The sequence below is a fragment of the Oryctolagus cuniculus genome, chromosome 7, assembly GCF_964237555.1.
Source record: "Oryctolagus cuniculus chromosome 7, mOryCun1.1, whole genome shotgun sequence".
Classification (NCBI taxonomy): domain Eukaryota; kingdom Metazoa; phylum Chordata; class Mammalia; order Lagomorpha; family Leporidae; genus Oryctolagus; species Oryctolagus cuniculus.
In genome coordinates, this window is record NC_091438.1 from 2,020,106 (window position 1) to 2,035,794 (window position 15,689).

Consider the following 15,689-nt stretch of genomic DNA (forward strand, 5'->3'; position numbering starts at 1 on the left):
GTGCCACTGATGCTAACCTCAGAGAGGAATATTACTCCCTGCTTAAATTTTCTTCCTCACATGTTGACTGTGGACTCTTGCCCTCCATTATTTATAAATGTTGTCTCCAACCTCCACTGCATTTAGCGTATTTTCCAAAGTGTTATAATTCTAGAGAATTCATGCCACCTATACCTCAAGGCCCTGGTCATCCATTCACCAGTTTCTTCCCCAGACATAGAAAGAGTATCTGCCCCTAGCATCTCTGACAAAGTGTATGCAGACTCTGAAACTGCCTTCCAAAGCATACGGGGCAGTGACCAAGCTGTCCTTATCCTGAGGACCAGTGGGGCACTTGGTGGGTTTCTCCACTTTGTAAACCTCCAAGATGGCCCTGGATGCCCGCAATGGAAGAAAGGAACATCGCAGAGGTTCAGCCCTGAGGCGTACTCATGAATGAATTATTATTATGCTTACAGTGACTCTAGGCCTGCACAACTAGACGTAGTTCTGGCTCAAGGAAAGTGTGATTAACTACTATGATGGAATGTTTGTCTATTTCTTAACTCGTCCTTTAAGCAAATATGTATTTAATGTCTACTCTGTTTCAAGCCCCGTGCAAGGACAATGGAAGTACAATCCAAGGCTGAAGGAGCTCGCAGTCGAGCGGGCAGGCGTGTTAGACACATGCAGCTAGCAAACAGTGTGGGAACTGGAAGAGGATGAAACAAGCACACCAGAGCACTGATCGAGCCTGCCGTGGAGACGAGTCAGAGGGGAGCTTTTAAGGAGATGAAACTTGAGCTCGTTTGGAAGGAGCACTGTGGTGGCCCAGAGGAAGGACAGAGGTGGAGAAGCAGAGATGGAGAAGGAGGCAGACTTTAAAATGAACACATATCCCATCTATGAGACATGAATTTATGAAGACGCATTTTATCATCAAGTCAGCATTTGATGTTACTAAGAAATCATTAATTTTAGGTGTAATATTTATATTTTACTGTGCCTTTTAAAATATTTTAGACCTGGCCAGTGTCGCGGCTCACTAGGTTAATCCTCCCCCTTGCGGCGCCGGCACACCAGGTTCTAGTCCCGGTTGGGGCACTAGATTCTGTCCCGGTTGCTCCTCTTCCAGGCCAGCTCTCTGCTGTGGCCAGGGAGTGCAGTGGAGGATGGCCCAGGTGCTTGGGCCCTGCACCCCATGGGAGACCAGGAGAAGCACCTGGCTCCTGCCATCGGATCATCGTGATGTGCCGGCCGTGGAGGCCATTGGAGGGTGAACCAACGGCAAAGGAAGACCTTTCTCTCTGTCTCATCTCTCACTGTCCACTCTGCCTGTCAAAAAAATATTTTAGACCTTAGAGAAGCACAGTGAAATATTTACCCATGAAATGACATTTAGGATTTGTTTCAAAATGGAGGTGGGGGAGTCAATGGGGAAATGTATGCACAGGGCAAGGCTGGAGAAGTGTGGATGTTTCCAAGGCTGAGTAACAGGTGTGTGGAGTTCACTGAACTCTTCTGTACACTTTTGTGTATGTTACAAATTCTTCCTAACAAATAAGGTTTTTTTAAAAAAATATTTATTTATTTATTCTTTTATTTGAAAGGCAGAGTGTTGGAGAGAATTGGAGGGACAGACAGAGAGAAGACAGGGACAGATTGAAGCCAGGAGACTGGGACTCCATTCTGGTTTCCTACCTTGGGTGGCAGAGGCCCAAGCACTTTGGTCATCATCCATTGCCTTCCCAAGTGAATTAGCAGGAAACTGGATTAGAAGCGGAGCAGCTGAGACTCAAACTGGCACTCCAATATGGGATACCAGCATTGCAAGTGGTAGCTTAATCCTTTGAACCACAATGCCAGCTCCTTAACAATATAATTTTTTAACAGCACAGCTACTTTTATTTTAAAAAATATGTATTTATTTATTTATTTGAAAGGCAGACTTACACAGAGGCAGAGGCAGAGAAAGAGAGAGGTCTTCCATCCGCTGATTCACTCCCCAAGTGGCCACAATGGCCAGGAACAGGGCCAATCCCAAGCCAGGAGCCAGGAGCTTCCTCCAGGTCTCCTACATGGCTGCAGGGGCCCAAAGATGTGGGCCATCTTCTAGTGCTTTCCCAGGCCATAGCAGAGAGCTGGATCAGAAGTGCAGCAGCCGGGACTCAAACCAGATCCCATATGGGATGCTGGCGCTGGAGGCAGCGGCTTTACCCACTATGCCACAGTGCCAGCCCCCAACAATATATTTTAAAAAGAAAGTAAAAAAGAAGAGCTATGGATATGGAAAGTATCTTATATACTTGTTATTGTGAATTATACTTGTTCTATTAGAACATAAACCCAATTGAAAATGTCCAATTTGATAAGTTGATTGAAACTTGTTTTACTTAGAATTCTTTCTGTTTATATCAGAATATTTAAATATTAGTATTACAACATTTTAAGAGAATTTCTGATTCTCCAAGCTCATCTTACTTTCTGCATTTCTAAGAATTCATTAAGAGCTTGAGAGAATTTTCTTTCCAAAAGTTTGACTCAAATATGTTAAATTTATAAAAGAAATTTCAAATATTTGAAGGTACTTAATTATCAAAGTACGCAAATGGCACCAAATATTATTCTAAGGACCCTCAAAAGTAACTGCTAAGATTTGCTAGACTTAGGATAATAAGATTTGTCACTTAAATCCTTTATTTTTTAGCTTTAATAAATCAAATATTCATTTTAGTAACCAATAGACTACCAGAACATGAAAAATGTTTTCTAGAAATCATATGTAAGGATTAATGGTGCTGAAAGATAAAAAGTTTCAAAGCAGATTAATTGAGCAGTACCAACCATTTGTATTATGGCTACATGCAACCTGGCTTCTTCTATCAGAACTTCATCTGTTGGAGACTCCTCTCGCTCTTTTCCATCTTTCGAAACACGGGAAAACTGATCATTATCAGACTGGATTTTAAAACATAAAAAGATAAAGCATTTAATTAAAAATATTGGGAGTCAGTGAGCATTACCTTCAATAAGGATTCCACAAGCTGAAAGGATAGGCTATGTGTGACTTGGATAATGTTTCACATATAAGAAACGCTGCTTTCCATTGTAGCAAATTACTTTGTATTGATTTGGAGAGATTTAGAAGCCAAATTCTTCTCCAGCCCTGTCTATGTTGGGCAGTTCTCTGAAGCAGCCCATGTTTTCTGCTGCTTACTTACATATACAGGGAGAGCTATCTCAGGACTTCAACCTACCGGAAACATGTTGGCAAAGGCCATTGGTTGATACACAACCAGCCAGTTAGTAAAAACACCCATTCTCTTGATATTTGACAAATAATGCTGGATCGCCAAGACCACCTCTTCTGAGACATAATTCAAAGAAAAGTCATTTCACCCAGATAGCAAAGCTAGCAAATATCTCCCCTGTTTTCTGACATTTGGCTGACAGAATCAGGGTCTTTATAACAGACTGAAGCAAGAGAGGCAGACCAGGGAGAGAAAGGAATAGCACTTTTTGCCAGGTATCAACTCACGGGAGTCACGTATTCCATCCTTGTTTTTTCTTCCACTAAGACCCAGTTAACACTTGTCAAAATTTTTTCTGTTTTAAACAGAGTGATTGTGTTCTGAATGATGTCCTGTATGTGCTGAAAGGCATTCTGCATGGCCATCTGTCTCGGGAGGGAGATAGCACACAGACCTGTGACAAAGACAGCAGGGAATTGAGAGTGCTGTGCAGACCCCTGGGAAACAAACAACACTGCACAATTATGGAGTGAAAACAGCCCAAACTGAGCGCTCAAACCTAACATTTTGCCCCAGAATTTTCCAAAAACTCACCCAAATATCTCCTTCCTTTTGGTTGTAAAACAGCTTTATCAGATTTAACTGCTAAAGACATGACTACTTCAAGGCACCTAAGCAGAATTTCTCAGTCTAAGCAGCTACCCTTATCTTCTATAGTAGAAGGGCTGTGGAAACTATACAAATCACACCCCCAGAATCTGACTGGCCTCAGAATTCGCATTTTAACAAGTTCTCCAACTGTTTCTGATATTTAATAAACTTTAAAGGGCACTGTACTAGGCGTTCCTCAAATTCAACATCCCTGTTTCCTGGCCATCAAATGTACATGTCTAAGATGTGTGGCAACTTCGTATTCTCTTCTTTGAGGCATGAATTTAAGTCATGGCCATGAGGCCTGCTGAATTTCACTAGTGAGTGACCCTGGCCTCCTCACTTACAATCTCGTCTCATACAGGTGCTCTCTCCCTCTGAGTGCAAATGAAAAGTCTCAGAAGGGGTTAAAATGATCTCTTGATGTTTCAGTTTGCCATTCTTGATAGGACACACTGTGTGCAACTGAAATTTGGGGGATTCAGAGGGGTCTGGTGGTATATTCTTCTCAAGGACTAGATCTGTTCACTACGAGCCAAGGCAAAATCGCACTTGACCGCATGCTGAAGAGGTAGCAGTTGCTGTGATTTTAAATTCCCATGGCTGAGACCAAAGAGAAAACGTACTCATCTTCCCACTTGGACTCTACTCATGTGATGGGACAAAAGCCACTTTCCAGGGGAAACATGAGCGTATGTGGGTCTCTTGGCGGCACCAATGCACTTGATGCACTCCTAGTGTTTAAGATGACCCTGGGAGGGGTGGGTGCTGTGGCATAGTGGGTAAAGCCGCCACTGGTTGCTTCACTTCTGATCCAGCTCCCTTCTACTGTGCCTGGGAAAGTGGTGGAATATGGCCCAAGTCCTTGGGCCCCTGTGTCCATGCAGGAGATGTGGGTAAAGCTCCTGGCTTCTGGCTTCTGGCTTCAGCCTGGCCTAGTCCTGACCACTGGAGCCACCTCTCTCTCTCTCTCTCTCTCTCTCTCTCTCTCTCTCTCTCTCTCCTTCTCTCTCTCTCTTTCTGCCTCTACCTCTACCTCTCCTCTTATGTAACCCTGACTTGCAAATAAATAAATCTTAAAAAAAGGATGATCCTGGGAGTGTCTGAGGAGGAAACCTCTTAAATTAGACCACATGAATAGAACAGTATTTTGCCAAGTACCTGTTAAGTTCATGCCACACAGGATGTCTAGAAATCATGAGCAGTGATTCTGAGTGGATAAAGTATTTTTTAGATTTTACTTATTTATTTGGCAGGTAGAGTTACAGACAGAGAGAGGGAGAGACAGAGTGAAAGGTCTTCCTTCCGTTGGTTCACTCCCCAAATGGCCACAATGGCTGGAGCTGCGCCGATCCGAAGCCCGGAACCAGGTGCTTTTCCTGGTCTCCCATGCGGGTGCAGGGCCCAAGCACTTGGGCCATCCTCCACTGCACTCCAGGGCCACAGCAGAGGGCTGGACTGGAAGAGGAGCAACCGGGACTAGAACTGGTGCCCATATGGGATACCAGCGCCACAGGCAGAGGATTAACCTAGTGTGCCACAGCTCCGGCCCCGATAAAGTATTTGCCATATAATTTTTACTCTACAGCAAATTAAATAAAACTCTAAAGTTGTTGATATAAACAGAGATGTACAGTAAAATCCTTTGTTGATCTCTGTTTTGAGTTCCAGAGTAGGAGAAATCACAAGAAAGCATAAGAGAAACACAGATATTATATCCTGAGCAAGTAGAGCTCTGGATCCCTTGGAATCACAGGAAAGTGGTGGAAAGGAAAGTGTGGACAACCCTCAGGGATCAACAGAACTTCCCTCGTGCTCCCATGTAGAAGCTTGCTCACCACGCACACTCCTGCAAACAGGACGAACCATAACAGGAAAACAGGAGGACTGGCAAAAACACGCCCCACCGCTGGCCCCACTCACGCGTCAGAGCCCTTGGCCTTGAGGTGGACAGATAGTGGGAACTCTGCAACAGTCCCAGGAATGGCCTTATGGGTAATGCTGGAAGAACGCCTCCGGGTGCTCCCCATGTAGAGGAAGCTCCTTCCACCCTCACTGTGACAAGTCAGGGTTATCCAGGAAATCGGCATTCAGATAACAACGGCAAATGTTTCAGACATAGAAGGAAATCATCATCATAGGAATTAGCAAACTGATTCTCTGGTCTATCTGTGAATATGTGAGTGTGGTGCGTGTAAACCTCCAGCGATCTGAGGACTTCTAGATACTCTGACACAATCAGGTCTCTGCGCCAGCAAAGCTGAGGACCAGGCCATGGCTTACGGGACAATACTAAGACGCTCCTCTAAGACTTTGCCTGGCCCTACCCAGCTGCTCCCACTCGCCATGACCCACTGCTGCCAGTGACCATACTCTGCATCTCCCTACGGACTGTTTCTGTTTTATCAAGTTTACACCTTTTGTTACAAATAGCCTGGAGTTCCTTTTCCAAAGCGGCAGCTGTGGCAGAGCTTGCTGACTGGAGCCCGGTATGCATTCTCCCCTTCCTGTTACCAGAGCATGAGTTTTGACTGCAAGCTGCCCTTCCCCACATGTGCCTATGTGGCTAAAAGACTGTGAAGGGTCGGCGCCGCGGCTCACTAGGCTAATCCTCCGCCTAGCGGCGCCAGCACACCGGGTTCTAGTCCCGGTCGGGCCGCCGGATTCTGTCCCGGTTGCCCCTCTTCCAGGCCAGCTCTCTGCTGTGGCCAGGGAGTGCAGTGGAGGATAGCCCAGGTGCTTGGACCCTGCACTCCATGGGAGACCAGGAGAAGCACCTGGCTCCTGGCTTCGGATCAGCGCGGTGTGCCGGCCGCAGCGCGCCGGCCGCGGCGGCCATTGGAGGGTGAACCTTCACCGGCCGCGGCGGCCATTGGAGGGTGAACCAACGGCAAAGGTTCACCCTCCAATGGCCGCCGCGGCCGGCGCGCTGCGGCCGGCACACCGCGCTGATCCGATGGCAGGAGCCAGGAGCCAGGTGCTTCTCCTGGTCTCCCATGGGGTGCAGGGCCCAAGCACCTGGGCCATCCTCCACTGCACTCCCGGGCCACAGCAGAGAGCTGGCCTGGAAGAGGGGCAACCGGGACAGATTCCGGCGCCCCAACCGGGACTAGAACCCGGTGTGCCGGCGCCGCTAGGCGGAGGATTAGCCTAGTGAGCCGCGGCGCCGGCCAGAATGAATGATTTTCTAAACCAACTCCTTGAGTACCATAAGACATGTCCCGCTGACCCCCAGTAATAACCTATTTGCATTTTCCTCCTGAGGTAATCAGTGAATGATACAAATACTTTACCTAATGTCCTGGCGCACTGACTCATCATGTATGAATTTATGCCCATCGTCAATAACGATATTACTTGTACATAGAATACAAACTAAAAAACAAAGCACACAGAACAGAAACATTAGACAAGTTCTCTGGAAGTAATTTTTGTCCAATTAATTACCAACAAAATTTTGTCTTCATCTACAATTTTTGTCCTCCTTTTGATAAGTACGTTGAATCGATACAGCTGTTTTGTGGACACTGCTTGAACACAGTACACAGGAGCAGAAATTCATTTTCAATCAGCACGAGTAAAAACAATAGATTGTGTAGATCCTGGCATAAGGACACTGAGAAAAGAGCTCTCCACAGCTGCTACCCTTGGCAACAGTCATGCAGAGCTGGCACGGTGGCAGCCATTGAGACCCGGATGTAGGAACACAGGCTGGAGAGAAATCCTAGCCACATCTGTGAGCCTTCCCTGCCAACAGCATTTATCACGGCTGCACAAGAAACTCTCAGAGCAGTCTGTGGTGTGGCCCAGAAAGGCACTATGCACAAGCAGACACACAACCACACTTGCAGGCCTTGGCTTTGCCATGTATGGGTCATGTGATTTGGGGCCATTTAATCCCCCTGAGCCTGGGTGTCCTCCTTCACTGAGAAAGGCAGTTGATAACGGTATTTCCTCCATAGCGCTTTCCCAGACTCAACTGGTGCCAACAGTCACCTGAAGAGCCTGTTAACTTACAGACTCTCGGGCCTGGTGCTGTGGCATAGCAGTTAAGCCACCACCTGCAGGACTGGCATCCCATTTGGGCACAGGGTTCAAGTCCCAGGAGCTCCACTTCCAATCCAGCTCCCTGCTGGTGTGCCTGGGAAAGCAGCAGAAGACAGTCTAAGTTCTTGGGCCCCTGCCCATGTGGGTCCAGAGGAAGCTCCAGGCTCCTGGCTCCTGGCTTCAGATCAGCCCAAGCTCTGGCCGCCGTAGCCATCTGGTTAGTAAACCAGCAGATGAAAGATCTCACTGTGTCTCCCTCACTCTCTAACTCTACCTTTCCAATAAATAAATAAATATATTTTTTTAAAGTACTCGACTCCTTGGACCTTCTGGGACAGAAAGAACACAGCAAAAGAAAAACACCCTGAGCTAGAAAGCAGATAACATCAGGCCTCGCCTGCCCTACAGATTCCTTGGTGAGAGGGCAGGTCTTGTGTTGTCCAAGTGGACTTTGCCCCTCTCAGGAGAAAGTGTGGGGTTTATCTGACTGGGAGGTGGGATGAGGGGGCAGGTCCTGAGGGCTTCTAGCAGTGTATCCAGCTCACAGGGAATTTAAATTTCATTTCAACAAGTTCAATTTTAAAATTATCGTTGAAGACATATAAATATAGCTAGATCCCTGACTCAGCATTTTGTAGTGTTTGTTTCACTAGTACACTTAGCCAGTATTTCAGGTGTCATTGTAGCAACACGGATTAGATGTTCTCTTCAAGCACATTATTTTTTCATGCTCTCTGCCAGCTATTGAAACATAGCATTTGTGTGCTAAGCAACATTTTATTGAGCATTTATTCAGTATGGGATATTTCATTAATCATCACCTCAATCCTCAACTGGAAACAGAGGCTAAGGCAAGGCTCAAGAACTTCCCCAAGGTTACTGGAATATGAATGGTGGAGACAGGGCTGGGCCCCAGGTCTGTCCAAGACCCACAGCCATAATTGCTACATGACTGTCGGTCCCTTTCACATTGTCAACATACCTAAGCTTTCCTCAGAGTTCCTTTCTACAAAAAAAAAAAAAAACACTATAAATCTAACTCAAAACTCCAACAAGTGCTATAAAGTAAGTAAAAATGAATGAAACAACTCAGCGTGAGACAAGAGCTCTCCCACCATGTGTGGTGCCTCCACTTTCTTTTCAGCCAGATTATAAACATCGGGAGCCAGGAGTATGCTGAAGACGCCTTTAATTCCAGACCACGTGATAACAACTCCCCATCGCCAGTTGTATTCATAACTCCAGTACACCAAAATAGGGCTCACTAGAAAAACAGTAAGCAACCTGTGGAGAGAAAAACATTACAAATAAAAAATCACACGGTGAGTACTAAAGGCAGTGTTGAAACCAGACACTCAATCTAAGTTCTCATTTACATTTTTCAGTAGGGAGAAGACAGTGCATTTTACTGAGGAGTCACTCATACTTTCTGAAACTAAATCTACTGTCTAAAGTTTGTATATTATACTCATCTTGAAAAATCAAAGAAGTTCTACACAAATGCAAGGAAGTATCAACAATCCTAGTGCATACAGTTTGGATTTTGGAAGTAGATTCCAGCTGGGAAACTTCTTCAAAGAACAATGACGGGAGCCAGCGCTGTGGCTCACTTGGTTAATCCTCCACCTGCGGCGCCAGCAGCCCATATGGGCGCCGGGTTCTAGTCCCAGTTGCCCCTCTTCCAGGCCAGCTCTCTGCTGTGGCCCGGGAGGGCAGTGGAGGATGGCCCAAGTGCTTGGGTCCCTGCACCCGCAGGGGAGACCAGGAAGAAGCACCTGGCTCCTGGCTTCGGATTCGTGTAGCGCTGGTCGTGGCGGCCATTTGGGGAGTGAACCAACAGAAGGAAGACCTTTCTCTCTGTCCTCTCACTGTCTATAACTCTACCTGTCAAAAAAAAAAAAAAACCCAATGACAAACTCAATCTATTCTCTGAATGGCCATAAAATGACTGGAATCAGAAATTAGAATAGGAAACTGTATAGATCATGGCCTAAAATAAAATTATTATAGACACATTCATACTTTAATCCAACAAAACTTTTCTGGAGTGCCAAAAGAATCATACACTGGCCGGCCCCGCAGCTCACTAGGGTAATCCTCCGCCTAGCGGCGCCGGCACACCGGGTTCTAGTCCCGGTTGGGGCGCCGGATTCTGTCCCGGTTGCCCCTCTTCCAGGCCAGCTCTCTGCTGTGGCCAGGGAGTGCAGTGGAGGATGGCCCAGGTGCTTGGGCTCTGCACCCGCATGGGAGACCAGGAAAAGCACCTGGCTCCTGGCTCCTGCCATCGGATCGGCGCGGTGCGCCGGCCACAGCGTGCCGGCCGCGGGGGCCATTGGAGGGTGAACCAACGGCAAAGGAAGACCTTTCTCTCTGTCTCTCTCTCTCACTGTCCACTCTGCCTGTCAAAAAAAAAAAAAAAAAAAAAAAAAAAAAAAAAAAAAAAAAGAATCATACACTAACTGTTTTGCAAATAATTTCAATTTGTGTCTTTTTGCTTTCCAGGTCATATTTCCATAAGAAGATGGCTGGGGATGAGGGTGGCATTGTGGCATAGCAGGCAAAACTACCAGCTTCAATGCCAGCAAACCATTTGGGTGCCAATTTGAGTCCTGGCTGCTCTACTTCTGATCCAGCTCCTTGCTAATGGCCTGAGAAAGCAGTACTTGTGTCCCTGCACCACAGGGGAGACCAAGAAGAAGCCCCTGGTTCCTGCTTTCAGCTGCCCGCCCCCAGCCCTGACTGTTGTGGCCATCTGGGGAGTACATCAATGAATGGAAGACCTTTCTCTCTCCCTCTCTCTCTCTCTCTCTATCTGTAGCTCTGTCTTTCAAATAAATAAATAAATCTTGAAGAAGAGGGAGGAGGAGGAGAAGGCAAAGAAGAAAAGGAACAAAGGAAAGAAGGAAGGAAGGGGGGGTGGAGAAAATGGCTGAGGAGATCATTATCTGTCCTAAAATTTAGACTCTCCTTCAAGAATCTGTACCAAGCGAAGTATCAGCACTGTGCTTCAAATGATTTAGAGCAAATGAGTTTTCAGCAAAATAAAATCAGACATATTCTTAGCCTCAAAAAAAAAAAAATAGGAACTGTATCAATTGCTCAGCTAGAGACTGCACAAGTCAATTCAGAAAAGTCCCATCACTGGGAAACAGAAAATATGTAACTACGGCCTGTACTCTATGTAGTTGATTTCAGCAAACTCCTCTGCCTCACATTCAAACCTTTCCCAAAGCAACTCTTAAACAATCCTTCCAGCTTTACTAAATAATCTTTCCCTAAAATATCACCAAGTCCAGCGCCAGTGCCATGGCACAGCAGGTAAAGCCTCTGCTGTGGCACCAGCATCCTATATGGGAGCCAGGTTTGAGTCCCAGGTGCTCCACTTCCGATCCAGCTTCCTGCTAACGTGCCTAGGAAATCAGCAGAGGATGTCCCAAGTGCTTGTTCCCCTGCACCCACATGGGAGACCGGAATAAGCTCCTGGCTCCTGGCTTCAGCTCTGGCCACTGCAGCCATTTGGGTAATGAACCAGCAGATGGAAGATCCCTCTATCTCTCTCGCTCTCGCTCTAACTCTGCCCTTCAAATAAATAAATCTTTAAAAAATACATATCATTGAGTCCAGCCAAAACGAATGGCAACGTAAGTCATTTCCTGGTATCAAAAGCAGAGAGGCAGCATGACAAGACTGAAGTCCTTCTACCTGGAGTAACTTAGGCTTTCCCTTTACAAACTACATAGACTTAAGCAAGTCATTTAGCCTCTTGGTTCCTCGGCTTCTTTTTCTGTAAAACGAAGGTGATAATAATAACTGTACTTGCCTCAAAGGGTTGTGGTGAACATTCCACTAAATTAATCAGCACTCAGGGCTTAGAATGACGCTTTGAAAGTAGTCAGCACTCAAGACATAATCATGCTTATACACAATAGATTTATGTCTCAGGACATAATAGTCAGAAGTGGTTATTAAGTCTGTGCCTTCCCATTTCTTTGTCTTGGCTCACCCTCTCTGAAATGTTTGTCTCAACAAGTCACTCACGGAGAGGCCACCCAGACTTCGAGAGCCCACTTAAAGATGAGTCCATCCTTTAAATCCTCTCCCCTAGTGAGGTGGAGACAAGTTCAGCCACATGGCCTTGGGCAAGGGGTTTAGCTTTTCTTTGACAATCTTGTCGTCTATGAGATGGAGGCAATAGCTCTTACATCCTAGTGTATGAACATGAAGATGACATGAGATCATGGATGGATAGCTGAGTCAAACAATGTACAAAAAGCTGTGTATTTTTCCTTAAACTCTGACTAGTCTCAGCATGCAAGTGGGTTCCCATGGCAGAGAGCAAGGCAGACTTTCAAAGTAAATAATTCAGTTTTCTTGTCATTTAAAGGGTTCTTTCAATCTGGTTTTACCTGTGCAAATAGTCAACTTAACGTTTCCTGTAAAGAGTGGTTTATCCTGTTTCACAAGATGTTTAGCCCTGCCCCCCCCCCCCAAGATGGGTGTAGGAGGAAATTAACATGACTCCTGGCATCAGGGCCAACTTTGCAAACAGTTGTATATTCAGTTAGGTATCTTGAACTACTTGTGTTAGAACTTTGGCCCCTGGTGGTTTTTTTTTTTTTTTTTTTTTTTTTTTGACAGGCAGAGTGGACAGTGAGAGAGAGAGAGACAGAGAGAAAGGTCTTCCTTTGGCGTTGGTTCACCCTGTTTTTAACACATCTACTCACAAGTGTTCTTGGTCGACTTTTCTCAGGCCAGTGCACAGTGATCCCTAGGATTGCCTGACTGTCTCCTCCTGCAGAACTCCCGAAGTCTGTGACCACACCCATCTGATCCTAGGTCTGTATGGTCTCCTATGCTATGCTCAATTACAGGGGCACTTGGAGACCCCTCTGGAAAACTTAATCTTCTGAATTCCCCACAGAGAAGAAAATAAGGTCTGGACTCCCTCCACATCACATACAGACTACGTAGGGATTGAAGGGTCTATCCGAGGCCTATTTTCCATTTACCCATGCTAACCTACCATTTCTACTCAGTAGCACTAGCCTTGTATTGACCGTTGCTCAACTCATTCCATTAAGCTTGTGTTTTCTCAGCATCCAAGAAATGGTGAAGGTGAAGTGGCCTCTCCACCTTGTCTCAACCACTTCTCATCTCTATTTTTAGCAAAGGTTCTACAGCCTCTTCTCTTCCTGTTTGTCATATTATCCATCACCTATACTATGGTTAAAATAAAAACATGCAATGATCCTAATCTACCAAGCGTGCCTTCTGATAAGGAAAAAAGACTGCTTTTAGAATTTAGCAAAATATTCTCTTCTTTAGCAAAATTTGGCTTTTAGGACTGTTATCTCATTGTGAGTTTGCAAAAATATGTGAAAGTCAAGAGCTAAATATGGACCCTTTATTTCTTTTTCTTTTTTTTTGTTATTTGACAGGTAGATTCATAGACAGTGAGAGAGAGAGAGAGAGAGAGACAGAGACAGAGAGAAAGGCCTTCCTTCCATTGGTTCACTCCCCAAATGGCCGCAACGGCCGGCGCTGCACCAATCCGAAGCCAGCAGCCAGGTGCTTCCTCCTGGTCTCCCATGCACTTGGGCCATCCTCCACTGCCTTCTCAGGCCACAGCAGAGAGCTGGACTGGAAGAGGAGCAACCAGGACTAGTACTCAGTGTCCATATGGGACGCCAGCACCACAGACGGAGGATTAACCTAGTGAGCCACAGCACCGGCCTGGACCCGTTATTTCAGCATTCCATTTAAAATCTTCATTCTCCCTCTTTGGGCTGTATTGAGAAAAGGTCATATATGGAGTGGTGCAAAAATTAACAACACGTAAACCTATTACAGAAAGAGCATCCCCAATATAGTGGATGCTATCATGTTCCATCCAGGCACCTTCTTCAGGGTTCACACATCCATCCCTCTTCTAATAGGAATTTAAAGTTTTAAGTCACAGCAGACGTTTGATGCCGTGGTTAAGACACCACATGGTATGCCCACATCCCACATCCAAGTGCCTGGGTTCAAGTCCCAGCTCTGTTCTGATTCCAACTTCCTGCTAGTGCACACCTTGGGAGGGTGCAGCTGATGGCTGAAGTACTTGGGGAGTGAAGTAGCAAATAAAAGATCCTCTCTCTCCCTCCCTCCCTCCCTTTCTAATAAATAAATGAAATTTTAAAAATAAAAACAAAATTTTAAGTAGAGTCTCATGGATCCAGTCCCTCGTGGCACATTGCTCTGAGCCCTAGGAACCAGCCCCACTCAGAGCTGTTCCCCTCTCAAGGGACAGCCCTTGGCCAATGGTTGCATGATGCAGGAATACAAAAGACTGTCCCCTTGTCTCAAGGTGGGACAGTTCCAAAGGGCTGTCCTAGCTCCACAGCTCTACATAGATCAGCTGAGGCTTAGCTGAAACTGTGCTATGGGGTTAGCTTCTCCCTCTGCCCAAACATCAGCCTTCCCCTATTGCCCGATAAATCTGCCCACAACTCACAAAACTCTCCCTCCCAGAGTTTGTTTCCAGGAAGCTCAATGACTCCTTGAAATATGTGAATCCAGCACAGAGCAGACATTCTACAGAACCCCGCAACTTGGGGCTGGCTGTGGCACAGTCACCATCCTCTGTGTCTATTCAAGTCCCAGCTGCTCTACTTCTGATTCAGCTTCCTGCTAATGACCCTGGGAAAGCAGCAAAAGATGGCCCAAGCACTTGAGCCCTGCCATCCATGTGGGAGACCCAGAGGAAGCTCCTGGCCCGGCCCCAGTCATTGCAGCCATTTGGGAAGTGAACCAGCAGATGGAATATATCTCTGTGTGTCTATAACTCTGCTTTTCAAATAAAAATTAACAAAAAAGAACCCCACAACTAGCTATGAAGTCCTGAATATATCATTTAAGCATCCTTTATGAAGTACGCATCTCTGTATGTAACAATTGTTTCTCTCACATATTCCGCTAAATAGATTGTAAACTTCTTGAAGAGACATAGTGAGTCTTAACCATCTCTTTGAACCCTGCGATTTCAAACAGGAAATCCTATTTGTGTTCACACAGATAGACTTTCAAGTTTTATACGCAGTCACATCCATTAACAGATTAGTAACAATTTTTCTGTTAGGCTTAAAAATATACACATCAAGGGTAAATGACTTTATAAAAAGAAAGTACAAGATTCTCTTGTCCACAATTCACACTCCTCAGTTGGGTATTTTAGCGTTTGTACCTTTTCATTGCTATGGATATCACTCCAATGAAGCCCTTTTGAGTAAATCATTGTCCACATTTAAAAAAAAATAACAGCTTTACTGAAGTATACAGATGCACATACTTAGCACGTTGCCCACAGTTTTTTTTTTTTTACTTAGTAAATAAAATTTTCAAAGTACAGTTAATGGATTACAATGGCTCCCCCCCCATAATTTCCCTCCCACTCACACCCCTCCCATCTCCCGCTCCCTCTCCCATTCCATTCACAGCAAGATTCATTTTTAATTATCTTTATATACAGAAGATCAATTCAGTATATATTAAGTAAAGATTTCATCAGTTTGCACCCACACAGAAACACAAAGTGTAAAATACTGTTTCAGTACTAGTTATAGCATTACTTCACACTGGACAACACACTAAGGACAGATCCCACATGAGAAGTAAGTACACAGTGACTCCTGTTGTTGACTTAACAAATTGACACTCTTGTTTATGGCGTCAGTAATCTCCCTAGGCTCTAGTCATGAGTTGCCAAGGCTATGGAAGCCT

General features: G+C 45.5%; 1 protein-coding gene across 8 annotated transcripts in view; it reads right to left on the reverse strand.

The window, feature by feature from the left end:
• Positions 1-15,689, reverse strand: part of SLC9C2 (solute carrier family 9 member C2 (putative)) — an 85,987-nt gene that overhangs the window by 43,633 nt on the left and 26,665 nt on the right. For all 8 annotated transcript variants that reach the window (XM_051856934.2, XM_070077131.1, XM_051856935.2 and 5 more), the window contains 4 exons: positions 9,044-9,212; positions 7,175-7,256; positions 3,518-3,684; positions 2,824-2,937 (listed from right to left, as the gene is read on the reverse strand). In XM_051856934.2, the coding sequence (XP_051712894.1) occupies positions 2,824-2,937; positions 3,518-3,684; positions 7,175-7,256; positions 9,044-9,212 (532 nt within the window). The remainder of the gene's footprint in view (positions 1-2,823; positions 2,938-3,517; positions 3,685-7,174; positions 7,257-9,043; positions 9,213-15,689) is intronic.